Raw genomic sequence first — 27,502 nt, forward strand, 5'->3', positions numbered from 1 at the left:
CAAAAAAAATGTTTTGTTGTGAAATAAAGTTGTGTTTTTTTCTCCGCATGTTTCCCAACTGGCAACTTTGATCTTTACTTTATTGTTTAGTTTAATCTGATCTTTGCTTTTATTGAATTCTCATTTATTATTGATGTGAAGATAATCTGAAGTTTCTCCAACCAAATAAATGAATCGACTTCATCTTTGACTCTCCTCGCTCTGCTTTTCTGCTTCTGTCGTTAATTCATTGTTCATTATTCTGTTGTTTACGTGAATTTAAGGAAAAATACACCCATTCAGCACAAAAACAGTTGGAAAAGTAAGATTTTACAGTTTTTCATCTTTGTGAATATTATGAATGAAATAGACAAAAAGAAGTTTGTTGAATGCAACTTTTAGCTCTGCAGAACTTCTTATACTTAAAAAATGAAAATGTCTTTAAAAAAATGTTTATTTAAAAATAATGTTGCAAATTCACAAATTACATATTTTGTTATTTTGCTTAATTAAAAAAATACAATAAACAAAAAATCTGTGTTTCTGTGATACATATATACATATTATTTAGAATTAAGTACTAGATTTTTTTTAAATTTATTTCTCCATGTTTTTATTTGTGCAATTATTTATTAGAATAATGCTGAAAATTCAACATTGTTCATGTTATTGATATATGGATGTGATTACACTTTCTGACCACTAGAGGGCAGCATATAATAAACTCTTGTGTGTGGCGTTTAACCCACAGCATCATCAGGTTTATGTTGTTTCTGGTGATTGACAAGCAAAACTCTTGTGTGTTTTAAAATTTTTACGTGAATTTATCTGTAAGATTATCAGCAATAAAGTTGAGACGCCTTTTATCGTGTCAGAATATACATGACAACAAAAAACTGCATACATACAGTGTTTTCTGGATGTGTTCCAGTAAAGTGAAATTGAAATAATTATCCTCTATTGTCGTTATAGCATTGCTAAAACAACAAATCTAATGGTGGCCTAAAACCTTTGCACAGTACTGTATATCCTGAGTTTTTGTTATTTTTGATATTATTACGATGTATTTTAGTGTTTTCATTGTCAACATGTCCAGTCACGCACAGACACACACACACACTCATGTTGACTGAATGTTTGTTTACTGGATGTTGCATTCGTGGTCACGTGAACGTGTGGGGAAACCCAGTTTCCAGTCATATGAGACGAGAACAGTGTTTTGTTTTGTTTGTGACATCATGAGTTTTCATGTTTCAGTGATTTTCCCAGTTTGGTTATTTTCCCATTTTATTTCCAAATAATACCGATATCGAGTGTCCCCGAACCTGGTCTGAGTCAGAGTTTCATGTTAAGTACATATTGATTCTGAAATTGTCTTTTATTGATACACAGTCGATCATTAACGTGTCTGTCCGAGGGTCATGCGGTGATGCTGTGCTCTTTCCCACAATTCATTGCTCTTAAATGTGACCGGACAAGTCCAAAAACATTTGACTGTAATTGACAAACGTCCCCATGAACTGAGACACTGGGACATTGATTTATCAGCTGCGTAACAAGGACCCTTCAGTGGACAAAAGTGCACCACAGAGATGCCCACATGACCCCCGTGTGTGTGTGTGTGTGTGTGTGTGTGTTAACTGAAATCACTGTCATTTCCTGACATATTTTCTGCCGACTCATCAGGTCACACTGATGAGACAAGTTAATGATTGACAGATTGATTGATTGATGACATCAGAGGGGACGGAGGACATATCAGGTGGCCAGTTAGACTCCTCCCATCACAGAAGGACAGGTCGTCTGTCTACAACTGCAGCTGTCAATCTTTCAAATATATATGTTTTAATGTTTTAAAATATTTCCGTTAAGAAGAAGAAGCGGAACTGAAGGAAACATGAGATCCGTCGGAGTTTCTCTGGTTTTTCTCCTCGTCGTTCACGCCGTGAGTAAAACCTTTGTTTGTTTGTTTGTTTGTCGTGTTTTGTTATCGCTAAATAAACACAGCGTGGCAGAAATACTGGTAAACGTACGAACGTACGGCAGGTTCGGAGGTTAGCAAAGCTCCCTCTGTTATGCCTGACTACATAGTAAGATGTGCTAATGTCGCTAAAGTGTAAACTTTGTGTTTGGGGTGTGTTGGTCTCACTAGCTCACTAGCTTGACGCTCAAGCTAGTGAATGTTGTTTTCTTAATTGACAGAAAACAACATTAGCTAAGGCTCGCCTAAAGCCCAGTTGAAAACATTTAGCTAAAGATTAAGTGCAAGATCGGTCCATGGCAGCCGAATTAAAGCTAACAAGCACGATTACGCTAATGTTAGCATTAGCTAATTGTTCACGCAGAATATCGTGTTTGCTAATCGGTTGATTTTTAGTTCTGAGGGAGATGCGAAAAAATTATTATTATTATCTTTCAAAGTTTGCAAACATAACGCAAAATTCACATCCACTCACCTCTTTACGACATAGAAAAAAAGTAAAAACAAAAAATGGCCCATAACGGAATTTATCGGTAACGGCTGTTTCAGTGGGAACTATCGGGTTACGAGAACCCGGCACCGCTCGAGCAGAAATCACAGAAACCACAAAAACCACAGTTTCCGATTCCACTGCCAACCTTGGCCCCGCCCCCAGAGGTCTCCAGTCCTGACCCCACGGCGCAGAAGACGCCGAAATCTCCGGGTCCACGTGAGTGCGTGGACGAGAAGTAGGTTGTCGTCTGCCTTGCTTTGATATGACCTGCATTATTCTTAACGTTATCTTTGACCTTTTTGTTTTTTAACGATTTCCGTAGCTCACTGTCGCCCCCTGCCTGCACACAGACTCGTGAGTCATGTGACCTGGTGTTCTGTCCCCCGTGGGAACGCTGCATCAACGGACAGTGCTCCTGTAAGCTTCCCTACATGTGTGACATGGACGACGTGGCTCCAGTTTGTGGACGCGATCACAGAACCTATCGCTCGTTCTGTCAGGTCCGAACTTCGTACAAACAAAATTTACATATCCACTGTGAATATTCTTGTTTTCCATAATTGTTTTGTTGTTTGTTTTTAAACTCCAGGTGATGGCGGTGTCCTGTCGGCTGAGGAAACCCATCATGTCGCACTTTGGTGAAAACTGCATAGGTCAATATTGTTTTAGCACCTTTAGCGCAGTATTTTACGATATAAAAGATCTGTATTTTTGACGTAACGTTATCTGTCTTTTACGCAGAGAGCGTTCCAAAGTTCAAGAGTTCGATTGACTCAGACACTGGATTGGTCAGAGTCTTCCTTCCCGACAGTAAGAGCTCACAGGGAGGCGAGGACCTCCTGGTTTGTGCGCAGACCTGGAACATGGCGGCCGCTAACATCGTCTGTAAAGAGCACGGAAACGAACTGTGAGCTCATTTTTATTCAACTTTTTGTTTGTTTTTTTTCTTTCCGCTCAAGGGGGCGCCACAGCCGATGATACGCATATTTGCTTTGGCAGAGATTTTTACGGTTGACATTTTGATTGATGTTTATATTTTAAAAGACGCGCTTTTTATTCTTAATTTATTTTATTTATAGTGGTTTGGGGGTTAGCAAAGCTCCGTCTGTTATGGCTAACTACGTAGCAAGAGATGCTAATGTCGCTACAGTAATGCTAATATGGAAATTTGTGAACATTTGTGTTTGGGGTGTGTTGTGTTCTAGCTAGCTCGCTAGCTCTAGCTCTTAAGTGTGACATGATTGGCTGACACTGGAGCTGAAGTTCGGAAAGTCGGATATTTCTCATAACGTGAGCTAAGCAAGGTCAACGGTGGCGCTCAATGTGACGTTTAAGATGATGAGTCGGCGTTACTGGTGAGTAAAATGTCGCGATATAAATATTTGAGGTAAAAGCAACAAGGTTTTGGCAATAAGAAAATTAATAAGTAACGCATTTTCATGAACAGGTAGCACAAAATTTGCTTTGGCAGAGATTTTTACGGCATTTTTTTCTGGGCCTGAAGGCCATTTGTGTAAGACATAATATATATAATATAATAAATAATATAGCTTTGTTGTTTTGTCCAGCGGCGCCGCAACGGCTCATCAAGTCTCATTCGCTTCCGTGGCAAACAGAACCAATCCCAACAAGCAGTTGCCCGGCAGCTGCGTGAGCTTCCGTTGCCAAGGTTACGAGAATTCCCTGGCCGAGTGTGAGATCTCCAACAAGGCCACGGTCGGACAAACCGTCGCCACGGTGACGTGTTACGAGACACAGGCGCGTCCAGGTGAGAGTCCGCTAATGCCCGTTTTCTTTCCGTTGGTTGTCGTGTGTTGTGTAGCCATGACGACGCCAGACCCCACCCCCTCCGCCTTGTATTTCAGAGTCAGACTGCAGCTTCACCTGCGCTAACGGCAAACGTGTGACGGCAAACAGGACGTGTGACGGCGAGGACGACTGCGGCGACCGCAGCGACGAAATGTGCTGCAAAAGTAAACACGCGCACACACACCAGCACACACACACCAACACACACACCCACACACACACCCACACACCCACCCACATACACACCCACACTGTGTGAATCCCTTGTGTGTGTAGGTTGCAGGAATGGAGCGTTGCGCTGTAAGACAGGTGTGTGTGTCCACAGCGATGCACTCCTTGACGGACAGTTGGACTGTCTGGACGGCGAGGACGAATCGGTCAAACGCGAATCCACGAAAAGTGAGATTCACACACTTCTATGTAAAGCACTCACTCTCCCACACCAAAGCCCACAGAGAAAACCAGCGATGTTAACGTCACACACACAGGAGCTGTTGATCCACTGCTGCCTCCATCACTAAGTTCTAATGTCTTATTTTGCAAAATTCGTCGTTTGAAATCCTTCGTTCAGATTGACGTGAGTGACACAATGTGACCACACGAGGCAGCAGTAGACCAGCAGCTCCTGTGTCCCTCTGCGCTAAAATCACTGATTTTCTCTATGGCCTTTGGTGTGGGAGAGTGAATAAAAACACGTTTTTTCTGCAGAATCAGAGACAGGACTGAGGCGACTCACGACGCCAGGTATGATGATGATGATGATGATGATTATAATGACGACATAACAGGTGATAATCATGACATCCATGTTTCTTTATTTTTATTTTTATTTCAGAGTACATCTCTCCCAAGAACGGTATGTCAAAAAAAAAACACCGACTTAAATCTGATCCTCAACAGTGTTTGATGGAAACCTGTGTGTGTGTGTGTGTGTGTGTGCGTGCGCGTGTCTGTGTGTGTGCGTAGAGGTCAGAAAGAACAGGGTTCACATGGAGTCAAAGTTTCAGTGTGGGATTCCTAACGCCACCACGGTGGACGACGAAATCATGGAGGAGCGAGTGGCAGGCGGGCGAGTGAAGAGGGTGGTGGGAGGAGTCCCAGCCAAACCGGTCAGTCGCTCAGAAACATGGGCGTGTTCAAACTTTAGTGTGTGGACACTCGGAGCTGTGCAACAATTTAAACCGCTGTCTTGTTGCGTGGTCTCACGACAACTGCAAATTTACCACCAAATTAAGCGGTGAAACTGTAACTGATTTTTTTTTGTAGCAACATATTGTAAAAAAATGTACAATGTAAAAAAAATTAGCAAAATTTTTGTCCATTTTTTTATCATAGAACTCATCTTTTTGTTAACATAGTAAAAAAAAGTTCTAACTACAATATTGCTTTGTAGTTATAAAGTTATTTAGTATATTTTGTAACAAAAAATTTTTTTTCTAAAAGTCATTTATTTTAGTAAAAAAAAATCTGTATTAAAAATTTGTTCACATTTTTTTGTTAAAAAAATTACTTTTTTCACTTTTAACATCATATAGTATAAAAATGTATAATGCAATTTCTTGAAAAAATGGAACAAAACTTTTTGAAAATGTATTGATCACATAAGTCATATAACGTTACACAATATGTTAAAATGCCTCACACTTCACGATCATCTGTTCAAAACAGTTTCAAATCCGGGGCTGAAATCTGGTCAGTTATCCTGTAGTGTGGGGCGGGGCTTAACACAACTACTAAAAGTCAATGTCAATGTTTTCGATCGATGTCGGGGTTTAATCACTAAAGTTACCTTGAAAAGCTCCGCCTTAATGACATCTGACCGGAAATACAAGGAGCTAGCTAAGATTTTAGCAGAATTTGTGAGTGACACACTGTGTGTGTGTGTGTGTGTGTGTGTGCGTGTGTGCGCGTGTGTGTGCACACGCGCAGACTCAGATCCAGTGGCAGATTGCTCTTCAGGAATATCAGGCGATCAACTGTGGAGGAGCGTACATCGGGGGCTGCTGGGTAATCACTGCCGCACACTGCGTCAGGTATGTTAGCTTAATGTTATCAGCAGTAGCCGCACATTGTCGTCTTCAGAGAAACGATAACCAAACGTCGGGGGTCCCGACATCTGACGGAATGTTGATTTGCGAGTTAGTTTGTGTCAAGCTTTTTTTTAAAATGTGCAATGTTTGGCAACTTAACGCGGTTTTTGATCCATTTTTGGATTTTGAATTTTTGTATTATTAAATTTATTAAGTAAATTTGTAAAAGAAAAAAAAGAGAGTTTATTTTTAGTAACACGTTTTTTTAAGAATAAATTAATAATTTGAATGTACTTTTTTTAGCGTATATTTTTGGTGACGTCTTAAACGTGTTTTTTGCGATGTTTTTAACGTGTATTCTGCTTCATCGCATGTTTCAGTAATATTTCATATTTGTGGTGATGTCACAGTCAGGTGCTCTTTGTATAACAGTCATTTTTTTCTGTTAGCATGTTTTTGTTAACGTTTTATGACGGACTTGGTGTCATTTTTTTGTATTTTAAGTTCACACAGAGACGTCGATCACAGTAAGGGTGGACGAGCTAGCGTTAGCAGCTTCTCTCTCTTCTCTGTTCTAGAACGAACCCGTCTGTGTTCAAGGTCAAGTTTTCTCTCTGGAAAAAGTTTGGGGTTCAGGACACGACGGACGTGGTTCCCGTCGAGGAAATCATCATCCACCCGAGGTACGACTCTGTCGTTTTCCTGCGTCCACGGATTTGGCGCTAACGCGGCGAGTGCAGGCTAACTTTACGACTGAAATGCAGGTACAACGCGAACACGTATGAGAACGACATCGCTCTGGTGAAGATGAAGAAGCTTCCTTTCAAGGACGAGTGTTTCACCCACAACCCGGCCATCAGCGCCGTGTGCGTCCCCTGGTCCACGCAGCTTTTCCAGCCCAACCACACCTGCAGCATCTCGGGCTGGGGACGAACCGCGAGTACGTACATTTACCTCCTGCCTCCGGGTCTATGTTATCAGAATTCTACGTTTTGCTCAGGAAACTTTTGGTCAAATCATTTTTTACCGTAACTGACGTAACTGATACCGTATTGTTTATCAGTTATAATTTCTGAATTATAGAATATTTGTGTGACAATTATTGATTTATTTAAAAAAAGATTTTGATCGTGGTTTTGAACGTAGTTACATGTTTTTGTAAAAACGTAGTAAAAACATTTTTTTAAATGCAGGTTATTTCTTATATTAGTAAAAAAAAATTGATCACGTAAGTCATGTTTTCGTTAACATAGTAACAATGTTTTACTACTACTATTTACGACTATTTCTATTTATTTATTTTAAACCCCAACATTGCTTTGTAGTTATCATTTCTTAATCATAATATAATTATTTTTGTAAAAAAAACATAGTGATATAGCTAGTCATTTCTTGTAATAGTAAATGTTGTAAGTCATATTTTTGTGAACATAGTAAGTACTTTATTGTTTGTGTGATTATAATTTCTTAATTACAGCAGTTTTCTTTGAAAATAATTTTTGTAACAGAAAAGGGAAAGAATTGTTAAATTTTGTGGATCACATATTGATCCTGTTTTTAAACATAAAACATATTTACAACATATAGTAAAAAAAAATTGTAAATTCTTTTGATCCCCACAGGCATGTGTTACAATTGTTTCTGTGGAGAATATTGTTTTGTAGTTGTAATTTCTTAATTATATATATATCAAAACAATTTTTTTTACAATGATTGCAGTGAGTTGAAACACAAATTGGCAAATGACTTTTTACTGTACCCTTATTACTTGTTAGTGTTTTGACAGAAAAGTAAGAAGGTGTTTTTGAGTCACTCGATCACTGATGTCTTGTGTCCAGGCGGCCGAGCCGCTCAGGTGTTGCTCTGGGCGAACGTCTCCATCATCGGCAACTGTCAGAGATTCTACGAAGATCGCTTTAAACCGGGAATGATGTGTGCGGGTGAGTGTGGACGCGTAAGTGTGAGTGTGGATGTGTGAGAGTGTGTGAGCGTTTCTAACAGAACGCTACGTAACAGACATTAACGTACACGTGCACCACGTGACAGGTGATCTGGACGGGAGTGTGGACTCGTGTCAGGGAGACAGCGGCGGTCCGCTGGTGTGTGAGGACGAACAGGGCGTGTCCTACCTGTGGGGCGTCGTCAGCTGGGGAGATAAATGTGGTCAGGCGGGATCACCGGGAGTTTACACACAAGTAATGCACAACTAAAATCTACACTGCTCAAGAAACTCTAGTATATATATATATGTATACATATGTATATATTTACATATATACACATATGTAATGTTTACACTAATTAAAGGAAAATAAAACTTATTTTAAGTATAGATTAATTACATCTCTATATTCAGTTGTTTTATCCTTTTATTTCTGACAGGTCGCGTATTTCTTTGAGTGGATCAGGAGTCACACGGGCTGGGCAGCAGTGACCAAGTTCAACTCCTGATGTTGTCTGCAAAATACGGACCGGATCATGCGTCGGTGGATCGAGCGCTGTTGTTTTTGGGGTTTTTTTTAGTGATCGCTCGCTAATTTAGAGAAAGAAATGTCACATTTTCACAGCTTTAATTATGTTATATTCTTGTGACGCACTTTGACTTTGTATGAAATTGTGCCGTATAAATAAAGTTTGATCGATTGATTGAATAGACCATAAATGGCCGGAGTGTGCGTTCTACGCTTTGAAGGAGGAACTTGAAAGGAGAACGTCTTTCATCAGCCTGAATGGTAAGACAGTGTTACACACCTGCCAAAAGAGAAGAAGAGGTCTTTAGTATGTGAGCTGGAACTGGACTGGACTGGACTGGACTGTCCGAGGCTTCTTCAGACAAGAATCTCTACAGAAGATCTTTTCAAACTGTGACAAAGAACTCGTCATTACATCTCCTTGAGATTATTTAGAAAAGAAGAGTTATTTACATCCTTTCTGGTAAGTCAAGGCCACCGTAGTTAACTGAAGAAGACAAAGTCTCACCACTAGATGTCACTGTTGCCCACAAAGTCAAAGAGTCTCTGCCAGGGTCTGAAGCGTCAGACCGTTCTGTCACTTTTCCGTTATAGAGCTCTAGCATCAGTCGTGCTGTTTTTCCATGACTTCATAGCTCCTCCTCAAAGGGGGCGGAGTCGCCATAGGAAGATTTATAAATAGAATTTTGGGATTATGAGTAGGTTTTGGAACTATAAGTATGATTTTGAAGTCTTTAACTTTAAATGACAGTTGGACATCGTTGGTTTTGATTCTCGACGTCGCACTCGTGACTCGTCAGTGACGACAAACACCAAAAACAATAGGTTCCAGGTTCTGTCACTGATGGAAAAGCACAAAAAAGCCGTGCTGGAACTGTAGAATGGAAAAGTGTCATCATTTAAATCATGGACAGACAGACAGACAGACCCATGTGTAACACATTTCAAAACAAAACCTCAAATTCTGTTGTTGATTCGCAAAATTTCAGCTCTGTGAGAAAATGATTTGAATTGGATTTTCAATTGTGTGTGTCCTCCTTTGCAGGCCTTTGAGTATGAGTGTGACTGAGAAGCCAGTGGAGTCGGGCTCCGTCCACGTCCCCGTGGAAATGAGCACATTTGGGAAACCACAAGTGGCACCAGAGCTCACCAGCTCGAAGAAATTGAGAAACCCCATGACTGAGGTCCACAGCTTCTCCCACCTCCCACATCGTTCTGCTGTGGACCTGGAGTTCAATGACCTCTCGTACACCGTCCCTGAGGGCCCCTGGTGGCGGAGGAGAGGTAAAAAAGCCCTCCTCACAAGTCTGTCGGGAAGATTCAGCAGCAGAGAGCTGAATGGCATCTTGGGGCCCTCTGGAGCCGGGAAATCCAGTCTGATGAATATTTTGGCAGGATACAGGGAGACCGGCATGAAGGGTCAGGTCCTCGTGAATGGACACCAACGGGAGCTGCAGACCTTCAGGAAGATGTCCTGCTACATCATGCAGGACGACATGTTAGTGGCACACCTCACAACAAAGGAGGCCATGATGGTTTCTGCCAATCTGAAACTGAACGAGAGTCAGAAAGTCAAAAAAGCTCTTGTGAAAGAGATCCTGACGGCGCTGAATCTGGAGGAGTGTGCTCAGACGCGCACCAGCTGTCTCTCTGGAGGTCAGCGCAAAAGACTCGCCATCGCCCAGGAGCTGGTCAACAATCCCCCGGTCATGTTCTTTGACGAGCCCACCAGTGGTCTGGACAGCATGTCCAGCTACCACGTGGTTTCTCTGATGAAGTCTCTGGCGAAGGGCGGGCGGACAATCATCTGCACCATTCATCAGCCCAGTGCCAAGCTCTTTGAGATGTTTGATAAGCTGTACATCCTCAGTCAGGGTCACTGCATATACACAGGCACCGTGTCTCACCTCATCCCTTTTCTGAGGAATGTGGGCCTCGACTGCCCAAAGTATCACAACCCGGCGGATTTCATCATCGAGGTGGCATCAGGGGAGTATGGAGACCTGAATCATATACTGTTTGAGGCTGTCAGGGGTGTCCTGTGCTTCAGGGAGGGAAAAGAAAACAAGATCTCAAGGAAAGATTGTTCACCTCATTCTCAGCATCGCGGTGACAAAGGGAACCCGGAGAAACGGACGTTCAACACCAATACGTTTACACAGTTCTGGATCCTCTTAAAGAGAAACTTAGTGACCACATGCAGGGATTTGGTTCTGACCCACTTTCGGATCATGTCCCATCTTTTTATCGGAGTGCTTATTGGCTTGCTTTATCTCAAAATTGGAAACGATGCCAGCAAGGTCTTCACCAACACTGGTTTCCTCTTTTTCTCTATGCTCTTCCTGATGTTTGCTGCCCTGATGCCCACTGTCCTAACCTTTCCTCTGGAGATGTCGGTGCTTATGAGGGAACATCTGAACTACTGGTACAGTCTGAAGGCCTATTACTTGGCCAAAACCGTGGCTGACGTACCATTCCAGGTGATTTGTCCAGTCATGTACTGTAGTATAGTTTACTGGATGACCGAGCAGCCACCGGAAGCTGTTCGCTACCTGCTGTTCGTAGCCTTGTCCATGTCCACAGTGGTAGTAGCTCAGTCTGTGGGTCTCCTCATAGGTGCTGTGTCGCCATCTCTGCAGGTGGCAACCTTCTTGGGTCCAGTCACAGCGATACCAATGCTCCTCTTCTCTGGATTCTTTGTCAACTTTGACACCATTCCCAAATACCTGCAGTGGAGCTCTTATGTCTCGTACATTAGGTACGGCTTTGAAGGTGTGATCCTGTCCATCTACGGGATGAACCGCACTGAGCTGGAGTGTCCGGACTCGACATGTATCTTCCAAAAGCCTGAAGAGGTCCTGCAGCTGCTGGATGTGGAGGAAGCAAAGCTGTACGTGGATTTCATAGTGCTGGGGATTTTCTTCCTGATCCTCAGAGTATCGACTTACCTGGTCCTGCGCTACAAAGTCAAGTTAGAGCGTTAACAACCAGAGGCAACCGACGGATTCTTGTCCTGATGGACCCCGATCGACTTCACATTCATGCAGTCATCCAGATGTTGTGCTGCATCATTACCAGTGGTGATTTTGGTCTGGAATTTCTCAGACATTCCTCTCATACCCGCCCTTGCTTCAAATCAGCCAATGAGAAGCGCTCTGGGGCCCTGAACTTCAGGCCCCACTGCCCAGATCAGACATCAAGTGTCTACAGAGGAAAGTGCATTCATCAAATGAAAACTGTGGACATTTCATTGGGGATAAAGTTGAATTTATTATTGACTTGTGCTCAACGACATTTTTGACACAGGAAAACACTTATAATAGCAGCACCCTCTCGTAGGGTCGTGCAGGAATCCCTGTTCTAAGTATTCGTTACAACTGTGATGTATATCTAGTGAGAATGAGAATGATGAACATTTCATAGTAGGTGACACTTGTTTTTACACATTTATGTACTTGTCCTGATCTCTGGCTCCTTTAAAGATAGCGAGAAACTTAGATGCCATAGATCATGTTGCCTCTGTCGCTTTACACTATTCAATATAAGAAAAATCTGGCCATACCTAAGTCAACAGGCTACTCAGCTCCTAGTACAGGCTTTGGTCATCTCCCGCCTCGGCTACCTGCTAACGCCCTGCTACAGGTCTCCTGATGGTCCAGAACGTAGCAGCACGTCTGGTCTTCAGTCAGCCTACAAGGGCTCATGTCTCCCCTCCGTTCATTGAGCTCCTCTCGCTAACCCAAACACTTAGCCGCCCACATTTGTTGTACATCTTGTTTTGTATTGACATAACTTTATATTTACATTGGATGCAGTATTTGAGATAGTTTTACTTCATCTAAAGTGTAACACCATCTTGACAAAAAGAAACTTTTCACGAAGAACAGTTAATAAAAAAAAACTTTAAAACTCTTTTCTTTAAGAAAAAAAAAAAAAACATAAAAGGAGAACTTGAAAAAATACTCTCAGGAAACATTTTGAACCTTGTTGACCGGCTTCTGCAGACGGATGGCACTTCTCAACTTCTGCAGGTCGTCGTCCACCTACACACACACACACACACACACTGTTTAATGTATGTATTTCATCTAGAGCCGTAGAAATGTTTTATTAATTCTTTTTAATAATTATTTTTTGGTTATTTCTGAGGTGACTATGCTTGTGTGGCTAATGCTAAGCTAACTACATTTATATTAACACATGAGGTTGAACCAAGGAAATTGTACCCCATAAATTGTATGTATATATATATGTATATATATATATGTATGTGTACAATATAGAATAAAGTCTTTTTTTTTGCGCAATTCAAATATTTCAACATAAATTTGTTGCGTGCGTGTGCGTCACCTGTGCCAGTTTGTCTCTGAGCTCATTGTATTTGTCAACGTCAAACTTCTGATGAGACGCTTTGCGGTAAAAGAAGTGAAGGAACTGACGGTCGCGCACGTCCGGACAGACGAAATCCTACACACACACACACACACACACACACACACACACACAGTGAGTGAGAGAGTCACATGAACGTGTCATAAAGAAATAAAGAAACACGGGTCTTTACCTGTCGTGTGAGCATGTAGTAGGCGAAGAAGATCATGCTGGTGGTGTAGGTGATGAAGTAGGTGACGGGCTCCATGGTGTCCCACTCAAACACATACCTGACACACACACACACACACACACAAAACATTTCCCGTTAAACACGACGTCGTTTCAGGAAATAGCGCTCTATAAACGCTGCAGTACCTATGCCAGGCCTGTGCACGGCGCTGCGGTGCCGCTGCATCAAAAACGGGGGAAGAAGACGTTGACTTTTTTTTTATATTATCAAAGAGGGCGGAGTCAGAATGTCTGGATGACTCAGGGAAAAAGTTCTTTTTGGGGTTAAGACCTGGTTTTAGGGTTTGAGTCGGGTTTGGGGTTAAAATTCATGGTTAGACATTTGTTTGTGATGGTAAAAAAAAAAGTACATTACCAGGTGAGATAACCCAGGAACCCTCCCTGCAGTGACAGGTAGGCAAGCCCCACCCACCCCAACATGGACGCTTTTGAGTGTGCGTCCTTTGCCATCTGGACTTTCACCTACAAACACACACACACACAAACATAAATACAGTCATTTAACTTTAATTTTGAAACATTTTATATAAATATATATATATGTACATATATATATATATTTATATATATATATATATATATATGTGGAGTAAAGGGCCATCCTGAAGAAAAAGAAAAATGTACCTATGCATAAATAGTTTTATATCCAAACCCTTTTATTCATAATGGCATGATATCATTTTAACATTATTTTCTCTGAACCGGCCCCTGAGTGACCAAACTGGACCGGCGGGTGACTGGAGTTGGAGTGTGCCGTGTTTTACCGTCTCCAGAGGCTTCAGCTGCTCTTTCAGCTCCTCCTGTTTCATCAGCAGCTCCGAGTGTTTGGCGTGCTGCCGCTGAGGAAGCGTCAGAGCCGCGTGAAGGAGTCTGACCATGTACTTCACGTCGTCCACGCCCGACACGTGCTCGTGAGACGGACCTGGTTCTCACACGAAACAGAACTTACAAATGATGCTTTCATTCTAATGCACAATGTCATCTTTTATATACGAGGCAGTATTTATATACATATATTAGTTTTTTTAATCTTCATATTCACATAAAGTAATGTGGCTAACGGTGCGCCCTAGAGGTTCATACCTTGTCCGAAAGAACGAACGTTGTGTGTCACGTCGTTGATGACGAGCTGGAAGTCTTTATTTAAAACTGTTTCCATGAAAGTGCAGGAGGAGATTCTCTGTCCGTCTGAGGAGACAAAAGAAAGATTCCTCTTTATTCCTGTTCTGCTGCCTTTGTGGGGACCACCTGAATTTTGGGGGTTTGTGAGGACCTGAGGACATGAGCTGAAAGTGACTATTTTGTGGACAGTTTCAGAGAATTAAGACATTTTGGAGCGTGAGAATCCTTGTTGGTCATTCTAAACTTTTAAAGGAAGTTGAAAACTTTATGTTTTTGTCAAGAGAAGGATTTTTTCTTTCTAACCCAAGTATGGAATGCTAAAAAGAAAAAAATAGGATGTTAACTTAAATAATTAAATTCTCTTAGAATTTAGATACTAAATAAAGATACAATATAATGAAAGGCATAAAAGTGAGGACTCTTTGAAACTACTTTTAGCTTGTTTTTTTAATATGAAGGGTGTCTGTATGAAGGGGCGTGGTCTTCACAAGTGAAGTTGTTCAGATGAGAGTGTGTTTAGGGGGCGTGGTCTTCATAAGTGAAGTTGTTCAGATGAGAGTGTGTTTAGAGGGCGTGGTCTTCATCAGTGAAGTTGTTCAGATGAGTGTGTGTTTAGGGGGCGTGGTCTTCACAAGTGAAGTTGTTCAGATGAGAGTGTGTTTAGAGGGCGTGGTCCTCATCAGTGAAGTTGTTCAGATGAGTGTGTGTCACCTCCGTTGAGCAGGACAGCATAGTGAACTCCGCGGTCTTTGGCGGTGATGTCGCGCAGCAGGTCGCCCACTGTGGTCAACATTGGCGTCAGAGTGAAACGACCCTCGTGACCTGCAGGAAGACGCACAGAGAGGACCGGGCGACCGAAGCTGTAACGAACAGACACATCTGAAAGAGAGCGAGAGGGCGGTATACCACATTAGTGAGGTTTAATTTAACAAATGTATGACACCACCTGTCATGAACACGAGACAACGTAAATAGTTTAGAAATCTTTCAAATACAAAATGAATGCACCTCTTTATACCCAGGAGGACATGAATTAATCAAGTGTAACACTCAATATAGAAATGTGTGAAGGGTTTAAATCACTTTTAGTTGAAGTTGAGAGAGTTTACCTTTGGTCGTCGGTCGACTGCTGTAGCGAGAAAGAATCCAGACAGAACTGGACTGAGACACAAGAATGAATTATTACAGTCACAGAATCAAGAAAGGTTCACATTAAGTATCAATGTCTGCTAAATATACAAATATACGGTTTTGTTTGTTTGTTATTTGCTGTTTAAAGATATTTCTTTGCTGTGGCTAACGTCTGCTAACGTCTGTTAGCCACTCCCTTTTTTTTACAGATCAATCTGAATTCCTTTTTAAATTTATTTTGTGATGCTCAGGTAAATTTGTGCAAGAATCTAACAACTGATGGTTGTATAATGGGAAAAATGTTAATTCTAATCTGATCCAGGTGACGGATTTGGCTGCAATATAAATGTCACACGGTTCAGTCGTATTGTCAAATTTAAAGTTAAAAGTTTAGTATGTTCAATAGAATGTAGCAACTTCCTGTCTACGTTTCTTTTCCAGATCAGTCTGAATGTTTTAAAAATGGCTTTATGACCTCGGTCAAGAGGTTTTTGTTGTCGTCGGCATACATTTGCCCCACTTTTATCTACTTCTTGTCCACGTTTTCTGACGGATCAATCTGAATCTTCAGTAATGGGTAGATGATCGCACAACTATGTTCCCATTTGATTTTGGTGAGGATCGAACAACTCACGGCATCTCAGAAAACAGAACATTTTCAAGAAAACCCCAAAGAAAAGTCTCATCTCTGTGAAAACACTACAGTGTCTGCATGTAAACAGGATCCGATCCTCCAACATCACACGAAGTTTCATCCACATTAGGGATTTGGCGGTGATATAAACATCACATGGTTCAGTCGTATTCAACATGTTTAGGTGTTTTTATGGTAACAGCGACTGTATAAGCAGGTAAAGTTATGTACAGAGTGGAATAAAACCACATCGTTTTACTACCATGAGTCAATTTTGCAATATTGGCAGCTGTTAGAAGATTTGAAGTCACAGGAAAAGTATGTCGTTCATTTTTGTTGCTGTATTATCAGATTTAAAGTTAGTCGCATAACAATCCAAACTTTTAAAGACAAGCTTCTGTCTTTCTCTGCTGTTACACAAAAACCTATCGTTTGTTACTCTTAATTCACAGTTCTGCAAATTCACAGTTCCAAATGTGAAGGCGTGTCGAACTCACTGTGTAGATCCCGTCGTATGTTTTGCGTGGAGAGCGGCAGAAACCGAACCTGCACACGGATCTGGAGACAAACATGATGGATCCGGAGCTGCAGCTCGGCTGAAAATACTCCCACACTTCCCGTGTGTGTCGTAAAAAACTCTTCCTTCCACAGGCAGGAATGTCAGAGAGGCGAGTGCAAACAGGTTTCATGGTTAACCAGGTTAACTCTTACCTGACCGCATGAGTCGGACGGGTGAAGGAATGCTTTCACCTCTTACTAATATTTAAGTTGGATTTTAAACCTGTTTATCCAAAAGTTTTCATCTAAAAAAAATGTAATTTAATATTTATGTTTTCTGTTAATATATACATTATGGATTATTTTATAATTGGTACATAAATGTGTCGTAACAATATGGACAAGAGAGAGTTGGATACTCTTGTGTGTTCAGATTCAACCAAATAGTCACTTAAAAATGTATTTCTGCAAAATAAAGCAGAAAAACTCCTTTTTATAACTGCAATTTCGTAGTAAAATATATGTAGTGTATATATGTATGTATATGTATATATGCAGTATATGTATATATGTATGTATGTATATATGCAGTATATGTATATATGTATGTTTATGTATATATGCAGTATATGTATATATGTATGTATATATGCAGTATATGTATATATGTATGTATGTATGTATATATGCAGTATATGTATATATGTATGTATATATGCAGTATATGTATATATGTATGTATGTATGTATATATGCAGTATATGTATATATGTATGTATATGTATATATGCAGTATATGTATATATGTATGTATATATATGCAGTAGTATATATGTATTTATATGTATATATGCAGTATATGTATATATGTATGTATGTATATATGCAGTATATGTATATATGTATGTATATGTATATATGCAGTATATGTATATATGTATGTATATATGCAGTATATGTATATATGTATGTATATGTATATATGCATGTATAGATGCAGTATATATATGTATGTATAGATGCAGTATATATATATGTATGTATATATGCAGTATATGTATATATGTATGTATATATGCAGTATATGTATATATGTATGTATATATGCAGTATATGTATATATGTATGTAAACAAACAAATGAACAAAATGACCATCGAACAAATGCAGAGCTTTTTAAAATGTGATTAATGTTTTTCTTTCTCCTTCTTGTGTCGCTGCAGCTGTTGTTATAGACCACAAGGGGGTGCTGCTGTGCTACTTTCACCGAGTTACACACACACACGTCTTGAGGCTGCTGGCTGTGTGTGTGTGTGTGTGTGTGTGTGTGTGACATATCTTTCATTCCCATTATGATGACTATAGTAGATGCAGTTGTGATTCCACAGAGAGAATCAGTGGTTTAAGGTCACAAGGACACAGGAGTCGTTCAAATGTCTTGTTTTTGTTAATTCAGTGTTTGAAATGCTTTGTTCAGATTAACCTCAGTGACACAAAGTGACCACACGAGGCAGCAGTAGACCAGCAGCTCCTGTGTCCATGTGAGATTTACTCTCTGGGCTTTGGTGTGGGAGAGTGAGCGTTTCACAGACTTCAGACTTCAAGTGTGTCTGACAGTGAGATAAAGACGTGAACGTGTTCTTCATCATCATCAGTTTCCTGTCACATTTCAACCTTCACATACTGTGTGAATCTAATGAATTCATGATTTAATGAGTTTTTATCTAATTCTTTTATTTGCTTCTTTACGTCTTTATCTTTCCCCTTCATCTCCAGAACATGACGTTCTCTTCTCAGCACATGGAATCAAAAGCTCTGCGTCTTTTCTTCTTCCCTCCTTCTCTGAACCGCAGATGGTGAATATTAGGTTTCACTTTAGATACACTGATATCACACACACACACACACACACACACACACACAAGGAAAAAGGTGAAATAGGTGTGAGAGGTGTTAATGTGATATGGGTGACATCATACAATTTATCTAAAGGCCAGTGTGTGTGTGTGTGCGCGTGTGTGTGTGTGTGTGTGCAGCTGTTTTGTGAGTATGCAAAGGTTAAATGTCGTTCAATAAAGTTCACAACTTCAATTGTCATCAAGATAAAACACAATATGTAAAATCCCTGTGTGTGTGTGTGTGTGTGTGTGACATTATAACATGACACAACGTTTTCTGTCATCAACGTAAACTTAAAGTGTTCATAAAATGTTAACGCCCGTTTTCATGTTTTTTCTTCTTTTGTCCCCCTCTGCTTACTTTGAAGGGGCGGGGCTTATGTCCGATACTCCAGCCAGCCACCAGGGGGTGTTCCAAATGTTTAGTTTGTCATCAACTGAGTGAGTGGGTGAGATAAATCAATATAGTTGTTTGCAGCTAGGTCAAAAAGTTTGTGTTGCTGCTTTGTAAACCGCTCACTCTCCCACACCAAAGCCCATAGAAAAAAAACAGTGATTTTAGCTCACGGGGACACAGGAGCTGCTGGTCATCTGCTGCCTCGTGTGGTCACTTTGTGTCACTGAGGTCAATCTGAACAAAGGATTTCAAAAGCCGAATTGACAAAATAACACATTTGAACTTAGTGACGGAGGCAGCAGTGGATCAACAACTCCTGTGTGCTGTGATGTTAAAATCAGGGATTTTCTCTATGGACTTTGGTGTGAGAGAGTGAGTGGTTTACAAACTTCACTCTCCTGTTGAAGACTGAGAATAGAAATGAGGATTTGGAGAACCGTGACATCCCTTATAAACATATACTGTAAAACAAAAACACAAACCTGAACTATCCCTTTTGGATCAGGTTTGAATGTGGTTTTTGTCGTCACTGGTTCAGGTTTAAGGACCTGGTGAAACCCAGTGGTCCAGAGACCAGAACCTGAAGGCAACACATGTAAACTGAGCTGATTCTTTGTGTGTGAGTGTGTGTGATGTAATAAGTACACGGGCTGTATTTTTTGTTTTTGTTCAAACTTTTCCTCACTTTAAGATGCATTTTTCACACAAAAGAAACATTGCGTTGATAAATTTCATTTAAAACTGTTTATTCTTATTCTTTTATTTGAGCAAAATGTTCAACATCATTTAAACATGATGCTATAAAACTCTTTAAAGGCATCAGAATTAACTCATAACTATAAAAATGCACATAAATGCAGTTTTATAGCAGTGTATACGTATCAAAAAAGTATTATACTACTCAAACTTAATAAATACACTGCTTGTTTGTGCAGTAAATGTATTGTAATTACTTTCTTTTTCATGATAATTTCTGTAAAATGGTCTATTTTTAGTTATTTAAGTTTAGTTTATTAGGATCGAAATAAACTATGGAATCCAGAGTGAATACATTTCCCTTTTTCATTTCTGGACCAAACTCCATTCAAAAAACAGCCTTTTCTGCTCCTCGCCTTCCACTTTTTTCTCCACGTATTTGAAATGTTTTTTGTCATTTTTGTTAATAAAAGTGTTAGTTTATGTCGCGTGTTTTGGGGCCGATTGTGCGCTCGTGTGTCAGTAAACATGACTCAGCAGGTCTGCCACTAAAACGGCCACTGAAACAGAGGGGAAACTATTTTCACCTGTTTTTCAATGGGACTTTTGTATTGTTGTTGCTGCCGCTGCAGCTTCAAACAAACATCCACCTGTATCGATGGCTGCAGGTGAAAGGGTGTGTGTGTGCGTGTGTGTATGTGTGCGGGTATCGATGTGTGTGTGTGTGTGTGGGGAGGAGGAGGGGGGAGGGGGGCGTGACTCGTGGGCGGACCCGGGAGCGCGCGTGTCAATGTGAAGCACTTTAAAACGTGAACGAGGCTCCTGCTGCTGCATCATCTCACCTGAGCAGCTGCAGCCGAAAGTCCGTCCGGTTTTCGTCTGATTTTAGGACAAACACGGGATTTTTCACAGATATTTTGAAAAACGCGAGGAAAAAACTGTGAAACCGGATCGAACTCATCAGTGGCAGAAAATCGGGATTATTTTTTTTTTTTACTGCTGAAAGTTCACGCTGTCACAGAATCAGCAGGTCACAGGTAAGTTTCTTTACATTAAACCCTACAGTATTTTTATTTCAAACACACGATTCTGCTGCGTCCACACGTGTATTGATCGATTGATTGATTGTAATTCGCTTGATAATAAATAAATTGATTTTTTTTTTTAACATTTGAAAATAAACAATTAATCTGTTAAAATGTTTAAAAGACGTAAATAATAATAATAAGTGGTGTTTTTCCTTTTCAGTTATGACCCTTCAGTCAGGGATGATGATGATGATGATGATGGCGAGTCTCGCGCTCCTGGCGTGTTCTCGCAGCGCGGACGCGCGCGTGAGGCTCAACTCCATCAGAACCGTGATCCTGAAGGAGGGGCACGCGCTGCCGGTGAACCGGAGCATGTGGGAGCCGAGTCTGGATCTAACAGTGAGTTGTTTGGTTGTTTTTTTTACTGTGACTCAACATGAGGCTCGGGGCCCCGTGGGGCCACCAGGTGGAGCTTTGGGGGCCATCACATGATTCATAAATAAAAATATTGTGTGACTATTGTTTGATTTTACATTGACATTTACAATGTTTCTGTGTGTATGTGTGTGTAGCTGTACCAGTGCATGAGCGACCTGGAGTGCAGTGAGGGCAGCTATTGCCACGCCCCCTCCAAACGCCCCACCCACTCCCGCTGCCAGACCTGCCGCAAGAGGAAAAGGCGTTGCCATAGGGACGGCATGTGTTGCCCGGGAAACCAGTGCAGCAACAGTAAGAACCTCATTTATGTACATTATCTACACATGTTAGCATGTTTAGCTTAGCATGACCTGGAGGTCCAATTTTGCAACAAAAATGTAAAATTAAATGTAAAAATTGATAAAACACATGATCTCTTAAGATAATTGTTTTAATAAACTTGATACTTAAATAAAAAATATACAATTATTCTATAAAATTTCTTTTGAAACTTTCATAAAAAATATTGGACTCTTTTAGAAAATTAAAAACTTTCATATAGAACATTTTATTTTTATTTATCTATCACATATTTATAACATTTGTTACAATTATACAACTAAACAATAAACTAAAACATTGTTGAAGTTTAAAAAAACTGTACATTTTTTGGTTTATTTTTAAAAAAAATTAAGTAAAAAAGTTATTTGCAACAAAAAATCACACCACATAAAAGTGATAAAACACATCAATATAAACACATTATCTCCTAAAAGTTTCACAAAGAATGACATTGTTGTTTTCATCAAATTGATACTTTCAAAATAAAATATAAAAAATAAAAAATATAACATTTAATGAGATTTTTATGAACTGTAAAAAAAACTGTTGTTGCTCTATTGCTGCATCGTAGAGTAGAATTCATATATTTATTATCTGAGATTTCAAAACAAAAGAATGGAAAACTTTTTGAATAAATAGCGCCGCAGAATCGGGACCAGGAAAACACTTACTACTCAATAATTTGACCTTTAATCTTTTTGAAAAAGAGTGAATAAAATGTTAATGATGTTTGTGTTTGTGTCAGACATCTGCGTCGCTGACGGAGCAGCGTTCGTGTCGCAGAAGATTCCAGACTCTGACGGAAGTTTGAGTCTAAAAAAGAAAGGATGGAAGAAAAGAGGTCGAGTGGACGTCAAAGGCGTGAGCGGAAAAGGTTTGTTTTTCTTCTCTTATCGTCATAGCAACAAACCTGAAAAAAAAGGAAAGTAAAATAGTGAAGATTTTGTTTTAAAACATTTCTTTTTGTAAAGTTATTTTTCTTTTCTGGAAACTTACAAAAAAATTCAGTTGAAACATTTTAAAATCTAAACTTTATAAGAACTGTTGAAATGAATTCAACATTCTTTTAAAAAAATACTGTGAGATATTTTTCAAACCCTTTCCTATTTTTTTTGGGGGGGGTTGAAATTATTTTTCTTGAAACTTTTTCAATCTTTTTGAAAAACCTTTTTTTTTGGAAAACGTTTTTAACATCTAATATTTTGTTTTTAAACATTTGTGACAATAAAACTACTAATATTCCATTTTTAAATTCAAATATTGAGGAACTGTTTATGAACTTTAGAAAACCTTGATTCCTAATTATGAATGAGTGAATAGTGAGTGACTAGTGAGTGATCATGGTGTGTCCTTGTGTCTCCAGGTCAGGTCGGGGACCCGTGTCTCCGCTCCTCAGACTGTTTGGACAGTCTGTGCTGCGCTCGTCACTTCTGGACCCGCATCTGTAAGCCCGTGTTGCGAGAGGGACAGGTTTGCACGCGACACCGCCGTAAGGGAAACCACGGCCTGGAGCTGTTCCAGCGCTGCCCGTGCGCCGACGGCCTGAGCTGCCAGACGCTGCGAGAGCAGGAGAAAGCCCCGCCCCCCTCCTCCTCTGCACCGTCGTCTTCTCTCCTGGCGGCGGCAGCAAAGTCCAAGTTTGCGTCCCCCCCGTCGCTGCTGTCTCGCCACGCGTCGCCTCGCGCGGCCCCGGCGTCGCCAGCGGCGGCAAAGACGAGGCTTCACGTGTGCCAGAAGAACTGAACGTGAAGAAAGAAAGAAAAGGAAAAGAAAGTCGGTCACAGGTTCGACTCCCTGAGGGAGGGAGAGGCAGACGCAGCGTGAATCACCATACCTGTTCACACCTGTAGGAGGCCCCGCCCACTGTCTCTATGCTAATGAGCTTCCTGTCAGTCTGCATTCACACACACGTGAAACTCGCGTCCAGTTTCCTCCTCCCCCTCCTCCTGCTCCTCCTCTTCCTCGTCTAGACGAACTGAAACTCGCTGAATCCGGTTTGACGCCTTTGACACTGACAGGAAACCAGAGCGGGTCGACCCCCCGTCCACGCAGAGACCCCCCGGGGCTCGGACTCCCGTGCTGTTATTGCACTGCTGTTACTCTGAGAGTTATTTTTCTATATATTGTGTACGAATGTGGCTGCGATTGTTTGTTTGTTTGTTTGTTTGTTTGTTTGTTTACTTCCATGACTTTTGAGACGGAATCTTGTCAAACTGTGTTATGGATTAAAAACATTTGTCATTTACAACGTTAGTCGGTGTCTGTTTTCAGAAATACAACGTCTTTATCTCACTGTTACACAGACTTTTCCAACAGGAAACTCACGTTTGTAAACCCCTCACTCTCCCACACCAAAGTCCAGAGAGAAAAGCAGTGATTTTAACACACAGGGACACAGGAGCTGCTGCTCCTCTGCTGCCTCGTGTGGTCACTTTGTGTCACTGAAGTCAATCTGAAGGAAGACTTTCAAAAGCCGAATGTTTAAAATAAGACATTTGAACTCAGTGATGGACCAACAGCTCCTGTGTGTGTGTGTGTGTGTGTGTGTGTGTGTGTGTGTGTGTGTGTGTGTGTGTGTGACGTTAAAATCGCTGCTTTTCTCTCTGGGCTTTGGTGTGGGAGAGTGAGTTACTTCTGTAAAGTGTGTTCTTGTAATTGTCACCTCCTTAGGACCCTGTTTTTTTTTTCTCTCATAAACACTGACCTTCGCCAGGACCAGTAGTCCTCATGGAGACCAAAACCTGGTCCTAATGAGGCAGAACCAGATTTTCCGATGAACTGTGGTTATGGTTAAGGTTTGAGATAAGTCTTAGTTTAGTTTGTACAAATGAATGGAAGTCAGTGCGGAGTACTGTGTGTGTGTGTGTGTGTGTGTGTGTGTGTGTGTGCTGTGTGTGTGTGTGTGTGTGTGTGTGTGTGTGTGTGCGTGTGTGTGCGCGTGTGTGTGTGTGTGTGTGTGTGTGTGCTGTGCGTGTGTGTGTGTGTGTGCGTGTGTGTGCGTGCCTGTGTGTGTGTGTGTGTTTCCTGTCTGTGGTCATAGCTGTTGGGCACCACTGTACTTAGTTTGCATGGTTGTCATGAAGATAATACACGTCTTTTTTTTATGCTTAACTCAATGTGACATCCGTGTCCATTTATACACACACACACGCACACATGCACACACACATGCACACACGCACACGCACACACGCACGCACACACACATCAGGACTTTCCTGGCCTGGTGAGGAGATTGTTTTTCTGTGGATCAGAGGGTCGAGCCAGTCGTCTCACACCCGGGAGGGTGTCTGATGGCCCGATCCTCGGCTCCTGTCACATGACCTCTGACCTCTGTGGAGAGAGGGTGTGAGTGTGTATGTGGAGGGTAAAAAAAAACAAAAAAACAAACATTTCACATTTAAACATTTTTATATTTAAATATAAACAAAAATTGAAACAATTTAAGTTTAAATAGCTGTGTGTGTGTGTGTGTGTGTGTGTTATCATCATAATAACTGTGTCCGATGATGTTTGCTCTGGTTTCAGGATTAACTGTGAGCAGATCTCTCTCTCTCTCTCTCTCTCTCACTCTCCGCCTGCTGTCCACCTGTTTCAAACTTTATTGACACAGGGAACATTGACAGAGTCGCACTGAGGTTTCCAACCTCAAACAATATTGTGGCCAATGAGCATCTAGTCTGGCCAGCAGGGGGCGGTCAAGTAGAGAAAGAGGAGATTATAGGAGCAGATTGGTCAACGTACGGCGAAGTTACAAGGCAAAATGGCTGCTGAATTCCTGTTGGGTCAAGTTCGCAGACGTGTTCAGGGTCAGTCTCCTGTGCCACGTAGAGGCACTTCCTGTTTTGTGGCGAATGTTCGAATGGTTTCAAACTGTGACACCTTTTGTCGACCTTTCATCTTTGATGACGCACAAATTGACCGAGGCGGACGCCAAATTCAAAATGGCCGACGTCCTGTTGAGTTGAGGCCACGGTACCGATAGACTTCTTTGTTGGTCTCGGGCTGTGACACGTTTCCACCAAGTTTCAGGGAATTTGATGCAACTTAGTTACGGCTTTGTTTTACCAGGTTTGACCTCTGGGGGCGCTGCTGTGTTTTTAAGCAATGTTTTATATTTTCAGGGTGTTTTTGTTCGACAGCTTCTTCTTTTATAAAGCGTGTCTCTTTAAATGGACTCAGCGAAGACATTTGACTCTTTTACAACCTCATAAAACAACCGAGTGTCCGAGAGATAACCAGTTAAAGTTTAACTAGTTACCGGCACACACACACACACACACACACACAGCCTCCTGTTTCACTCCAGGAAATGCGATTGTGTGTGAGTGTGTGAGTGTCGCTCTTTGTCTCTACGAGAAATAAAACGCTGGTAAGTCTCACATTTTTATTTGATAACATGTTTTAATGTGACATTATGGTTTGTTTGTTTTTTAATGACTTTATTTTTAACGATTCACCTGTGAAATCAGCTTCAGTCATAAACTCTATAAAAAACATTGTTATCTATTACGTGGTTAAATAATGTGGTTAAAATGAGAGTCAATATTTTTCAAAATAAAAATATTTTTCAGGGTCATTTTTGCCCAAACATCTAGACTCTATATATTTTAATATAATTATAATTTTTGTTATATTTAAAGTTCCTTTTTTTTCAAACTTGGTTCAATAAATAAAATGAGTTTTTTTTTGTGTGTCATGTAATATTAAAAGTATTATTCCAATTTGAAAATTTCTTCCAGGAATAAAATTGATAGAATTGATAATAAAAGTTGTTTTTTAAATAAAATAAAATTGTGATAATATTTAATGTTATAGTTAAAAAAAAAATTCTTGAATAAATAAAATGAAATTCTTTTAATTTTATAAATAAAGTATAATAAAAATTTTAATATTTACAAACATTTCTTGTATAAGATGGATAAACACCGTCACCGTGGCAACAGCCGCTTCGACGTGCTCAGCCGGTGGCGGCGACAGCTCGACGGCGGCGAGAGGAATGTTTTGGCGTTGAATGTGTTGTTGATTGGCGACAGGCAGAGTGGGAGGAGCTCTGTGGGGAACGCTCTGATTGGTCAGTAGTTGTTGTTTTTTTAGACTTTTTTTTTTTTAACACAAACGTTGAAAAAGAATGTGTTTTTCCCGCAGGTGGATATGAATTTAAGACGGGACCTGACGTCTGTGGAGTTGCCATGACGACAGAGTACCAGGTCCTCAGCCGAAATTACCCCCGCTATTTCAGGCGACAGGGGGCGGAGTCTGACCTCACACTGAGAGTCGTTGACACGCCTCCCCTGGTGCCCCACCCTCAGGGCGTGCGTGAGCTTTGCCCTGAGGGCGTGCACGTGATAGTGCTCGTGGTGAGAGTCGACGCCACGCATGAACACACACACCTGGAGGAGTGTGTGGAGGTACACGCACACACGCACACACACACACACACACACATACGCATACTCATTTTGTGTAATCTCAGTGTGTGTGTGTGTTTGTTTTTAGCATCTCTTTGGTCCAGAGTGGCATGGCCACGCCCTCCTCATCCTCACACATGCCGACCACCTAAAGGAGGCGGGGCTTCAGCCCTCCTTCTACCTGTCGCAGACTCCCGATTGGCTGTCGTCCCTGTCCAACAAGGCAGTGGGCGGAGCCTTGTTCTTGGACAACAGCTGTGATTGGCCGTCGCTCAGAGGACAGCCTGTGCGGGAGCGCGTGCTCCGCCTCTCGGCCCGAAACCATCACCGAGCTGTGGCAGTGAGGACAGAGGTCTCACTCTGACCCGGAAAACGAGAATTACATTACATGTCATTTAGCAGACGCTTTTATCCAAAGCAACTTAAAATGGAATTAAGTACAATCAGCCAGGGGTAGAGTCGAACTTGCGACCATTGCGACCATGATGTCTTTCGCACACAGGGTACCAGTCTTAACCACTGATCCACTCTACCCCATCGAAT

At 41.1% G+C, this 27,502-nt stretch overlaps 5 protein-coding genes across 6 annotated transcripts; 4 read left to right on the plus strand and 1 right to left on the minus strand.

Moving 5' to 3' along the window:
- The first annotated feature begins 1,738 nt into the window (after positions 1–1,738).
- LOC122766591 (complement factor I-like) lies at positions 1,739–8,954 on the plus strand. The gene is made up of 17 exons (XM_044021578.1): positions 1,739–1,924; positions 2,510–2,688; positions 2,776–2,953; positions 3,043–3,106; positions 3,195–3,360; positions 4,022–4,221; positions 4,319–4,426; positions 4,539–4,661; positions 4,971–5,006; positions 5,098–5,118; positions 5,229–5,371; positions 6,192–6,295; positions 6,871–6,975; positions 7,057–7,232; positions 8,131–8,232; positions 8,339–8,487; positions 8,675–8,954. The coding sequence occupies exons 1-17, from the start codon at positions 1,877–1,879 to the stop codon at positions 8,741–8,743; spliced, it is 1,971 nt and encodes a 656-aa protein (XP_043877513.1). The 5' UTR covers positions 1,739–1,876; the 3' UTR covers positions 8,744–8,954.
- A 63-nt stretch (positions 8,955–9,017) lies between these two features.
- Positions 9,018–12,037, plus strand: LOC122766592 (ATP-binding cassette sub-family G member 4-like). 2 transcript variants are annotated; one of them, XM_044021581.1, is made up of 2 exons: positions 9,018–10,047; positions 10,159–12,037. In XM_044021581.1, the coding sequence occupies exons 1-2, from the start codon at positions 9,819–9,821 to the stop codon at positions 11,745–11,747; spliced, it is 1,818 nt and encodes a 605-aa protein (XP_043877516.1). In that variant the 5' UTR covers positions 9,018–9,818; the 3' UTR covers positions 11,748–12,037. The 2 variants fall into 2 exon arrangements, with proteins under 2 accessions (XP_043877516.1, XP_043877515.1); XM_044021580.1 differs by having other exon boundaries at positions 9,018–12,037.
- A 553-nt stretch (positions 12,038–12,590) lies between these two features.
- Positions 12,591–16,899, minus strand: LOC122766593 (calcium uniporter protein, mitochondrial-like). Its single transcript, XM_044021582.1, has 9 exons — positions 16,771–16,899; positions 15,618–15,669; positions 15,220–15,387; positions 14,470–14,574; positions 14,151–14,308; positions 13,742–13,848; positions 13,328–13,424; positions 13,114–13,230; positions 12,591–12,806 (listed from the first exon to the last, which is right to left on the minus strand). The coding sequence occupies exons 1-9, from the start codon at positions 16,843–16,845 to the stop codon at positions 12,729–12,731; spliced, it is 957 nt and encodes a 318-aa protein (XP_043877517.1). The 5' UTR covers positions 16,846–16,899; the 3' UTR covers positions 12,591–12,728.
- Positions 16,900–20,581: 3,682 nt separating this feature from the next.
- LOC122766595 (dickkopf-related protein 2-like) lies at positions 20,582–23,793 on the plus strand. The gene is made up of 5 exons (XM_044021585.1): positions 20,582–20,798; positions 21,010–21,188; positions 21,362–21,518; positions 22,294–22,422; positions 22,912–23,793. The coding sequence occupies exons 2-5, from the start codon at positions 21,012–21,014 to the stop codon at positions 23,289–23,291; spliced, it is 843 nt and encodes a 280-aa protein (XP_043877520.1). The 5' UTR covers positions 20,582–20,798; positions 21,010–21,011; the 3' UTR covers positions 23,292–23,793.
- A 1,728-nt stretch (positions 23,794–25,521) lies between these two features.
- Positions 25,522–27,487, plus strand: LOC122766596 (GTPase IMAP family member GIMD1-like). Its single transcript, XM_044021586.1, has 4 exons — positions 25,522–25,920; positions 26,466–26,622; positions 26,697–26,959; positions 27,048–27,487. Exons 2-4 carry the CDS (start codon positions 26,466–26,468, stop codon positions 27,321–27,323), a joined length of 696 nt encoding a protein of 231 aa, XP_043877521.1. The 5' UTR covers positions 25,522–25,920; the 3' UTR covers positions 27,324–27,487.
- The last annotated feature ends 15 nt before the right edge of the window (positions 27,488–27,502 follow it).

The sequence above is a fragment of the Solea senegalensis genome, linkage group LG3, assembly GCF_019176455.1.
Source record: "Solea senegalensis isolate Sse05_10M linkage group LG3, IFAPA_SoseM_1, whole genome shotgun sequence".
Lineage (NCBI taxonomy): Eukaryota > Metazoa > Chordata > Actinopteri > Pleuronectiformes > Soleidae > Solea > Solea senegalensis.

Excerpts from the sequence above, each read along its gene's own strand:
- LOC122766591 (XM_044021578.1), top strand. The coding sequence starts at position 1,877 with ATGAGATCCGTCGGAGTTTCTCTGGTTTTTCTCCTCGTCGTTCACGCC. Across the intron at positions 3,361-4,021 it reads AAAGAGCACGGAAACGAACT|CGGCGCCGCAACGGCTCATC; the intron begins GTGAGCTCATTT and ends TGTTTTGTCCAG. Across the intron at positions 5,007-5,097 it reads GAGGCGACTCACGACGCCAG|AGTACATCTCTCCCAAGAAC; the intron begins GTATGATGATGA and ends TTTTTATTTCAG.
- LOC122766592 (XM_044021580.1), top strand. The coding sequence starts at position 9,819 with ATGAGTGTGACTGAGAAGCCAGTGGAGTCGGGCTCCGTCCACGTCCCC.
- LOC122766593 (XM_044021582.1), bottom strand. The coding sequence starts at position 16,845 with ATGTTTGTCTCCAGATCCGTGTGCAGGTTCGGTTTCTGCCGCTCTCCA. Across the intron at positions 15,388-15,617 it reads CAGTCGACCGACGACCAAAG|ATGTGTCTGTTCGTTACAGC; the intron begins GTAAACTCTCTC and ends GCTCTCTTTCAG. Across the intron at positions 14,575-15,219 it reads TGCTGTCCTGCTCAACGGAG|ACGGACAGAGAATCTCCTCC; the intron begins GTGACACACACT and ends TTGTCTCCTCAG.
- LOC122766595 (XM_044021585.1), top strand. The coding sequence starts at position 21,012 with ATGACCCTTCAGTCAGGGATGATGATGATGATGATGATGGCGAGTCTC. Across the intron at positions 21,189-21,361 it reads AGCCGAGTCTGGATCTAACA|CTGTACCAGTGCATGAGCGA; the intron begins GTGAGTTGTTTG and ends ATGTGTGTGTAG. Across the intron at positions 22,423-22,911 it reads CAAAGGCGTGAGCGGAAAAG|GTCAGGTCGGGGACCCGTGT; the intron begins GTTTGTTTTTCT and ends TTGTGTCTCCAG.
- LOC122766596 (XM_044021586.1), top strand. The coding sequence starts at position 26,466 with ATGGATAAACACCGTCACCGTGGCAACAGCCGCTTCGACGTGCTCAGC. Across the intron at positions 26,623-26,696 it reads TGTGGGGAACGCTCTGATTG|GTGGATATGAATTTAAGACG; the intron begins GTCAGTAGTTGT and ends TTTTTCCCGCAG. Across the intron at positions 26,960-27,047 it reads ACCTGGAGGAGTGTGTGGAG|CATCTCTTTGGTCCAGAGTG; the intron begins GTACACGCACAC and ends GTTTGTTTTTAG.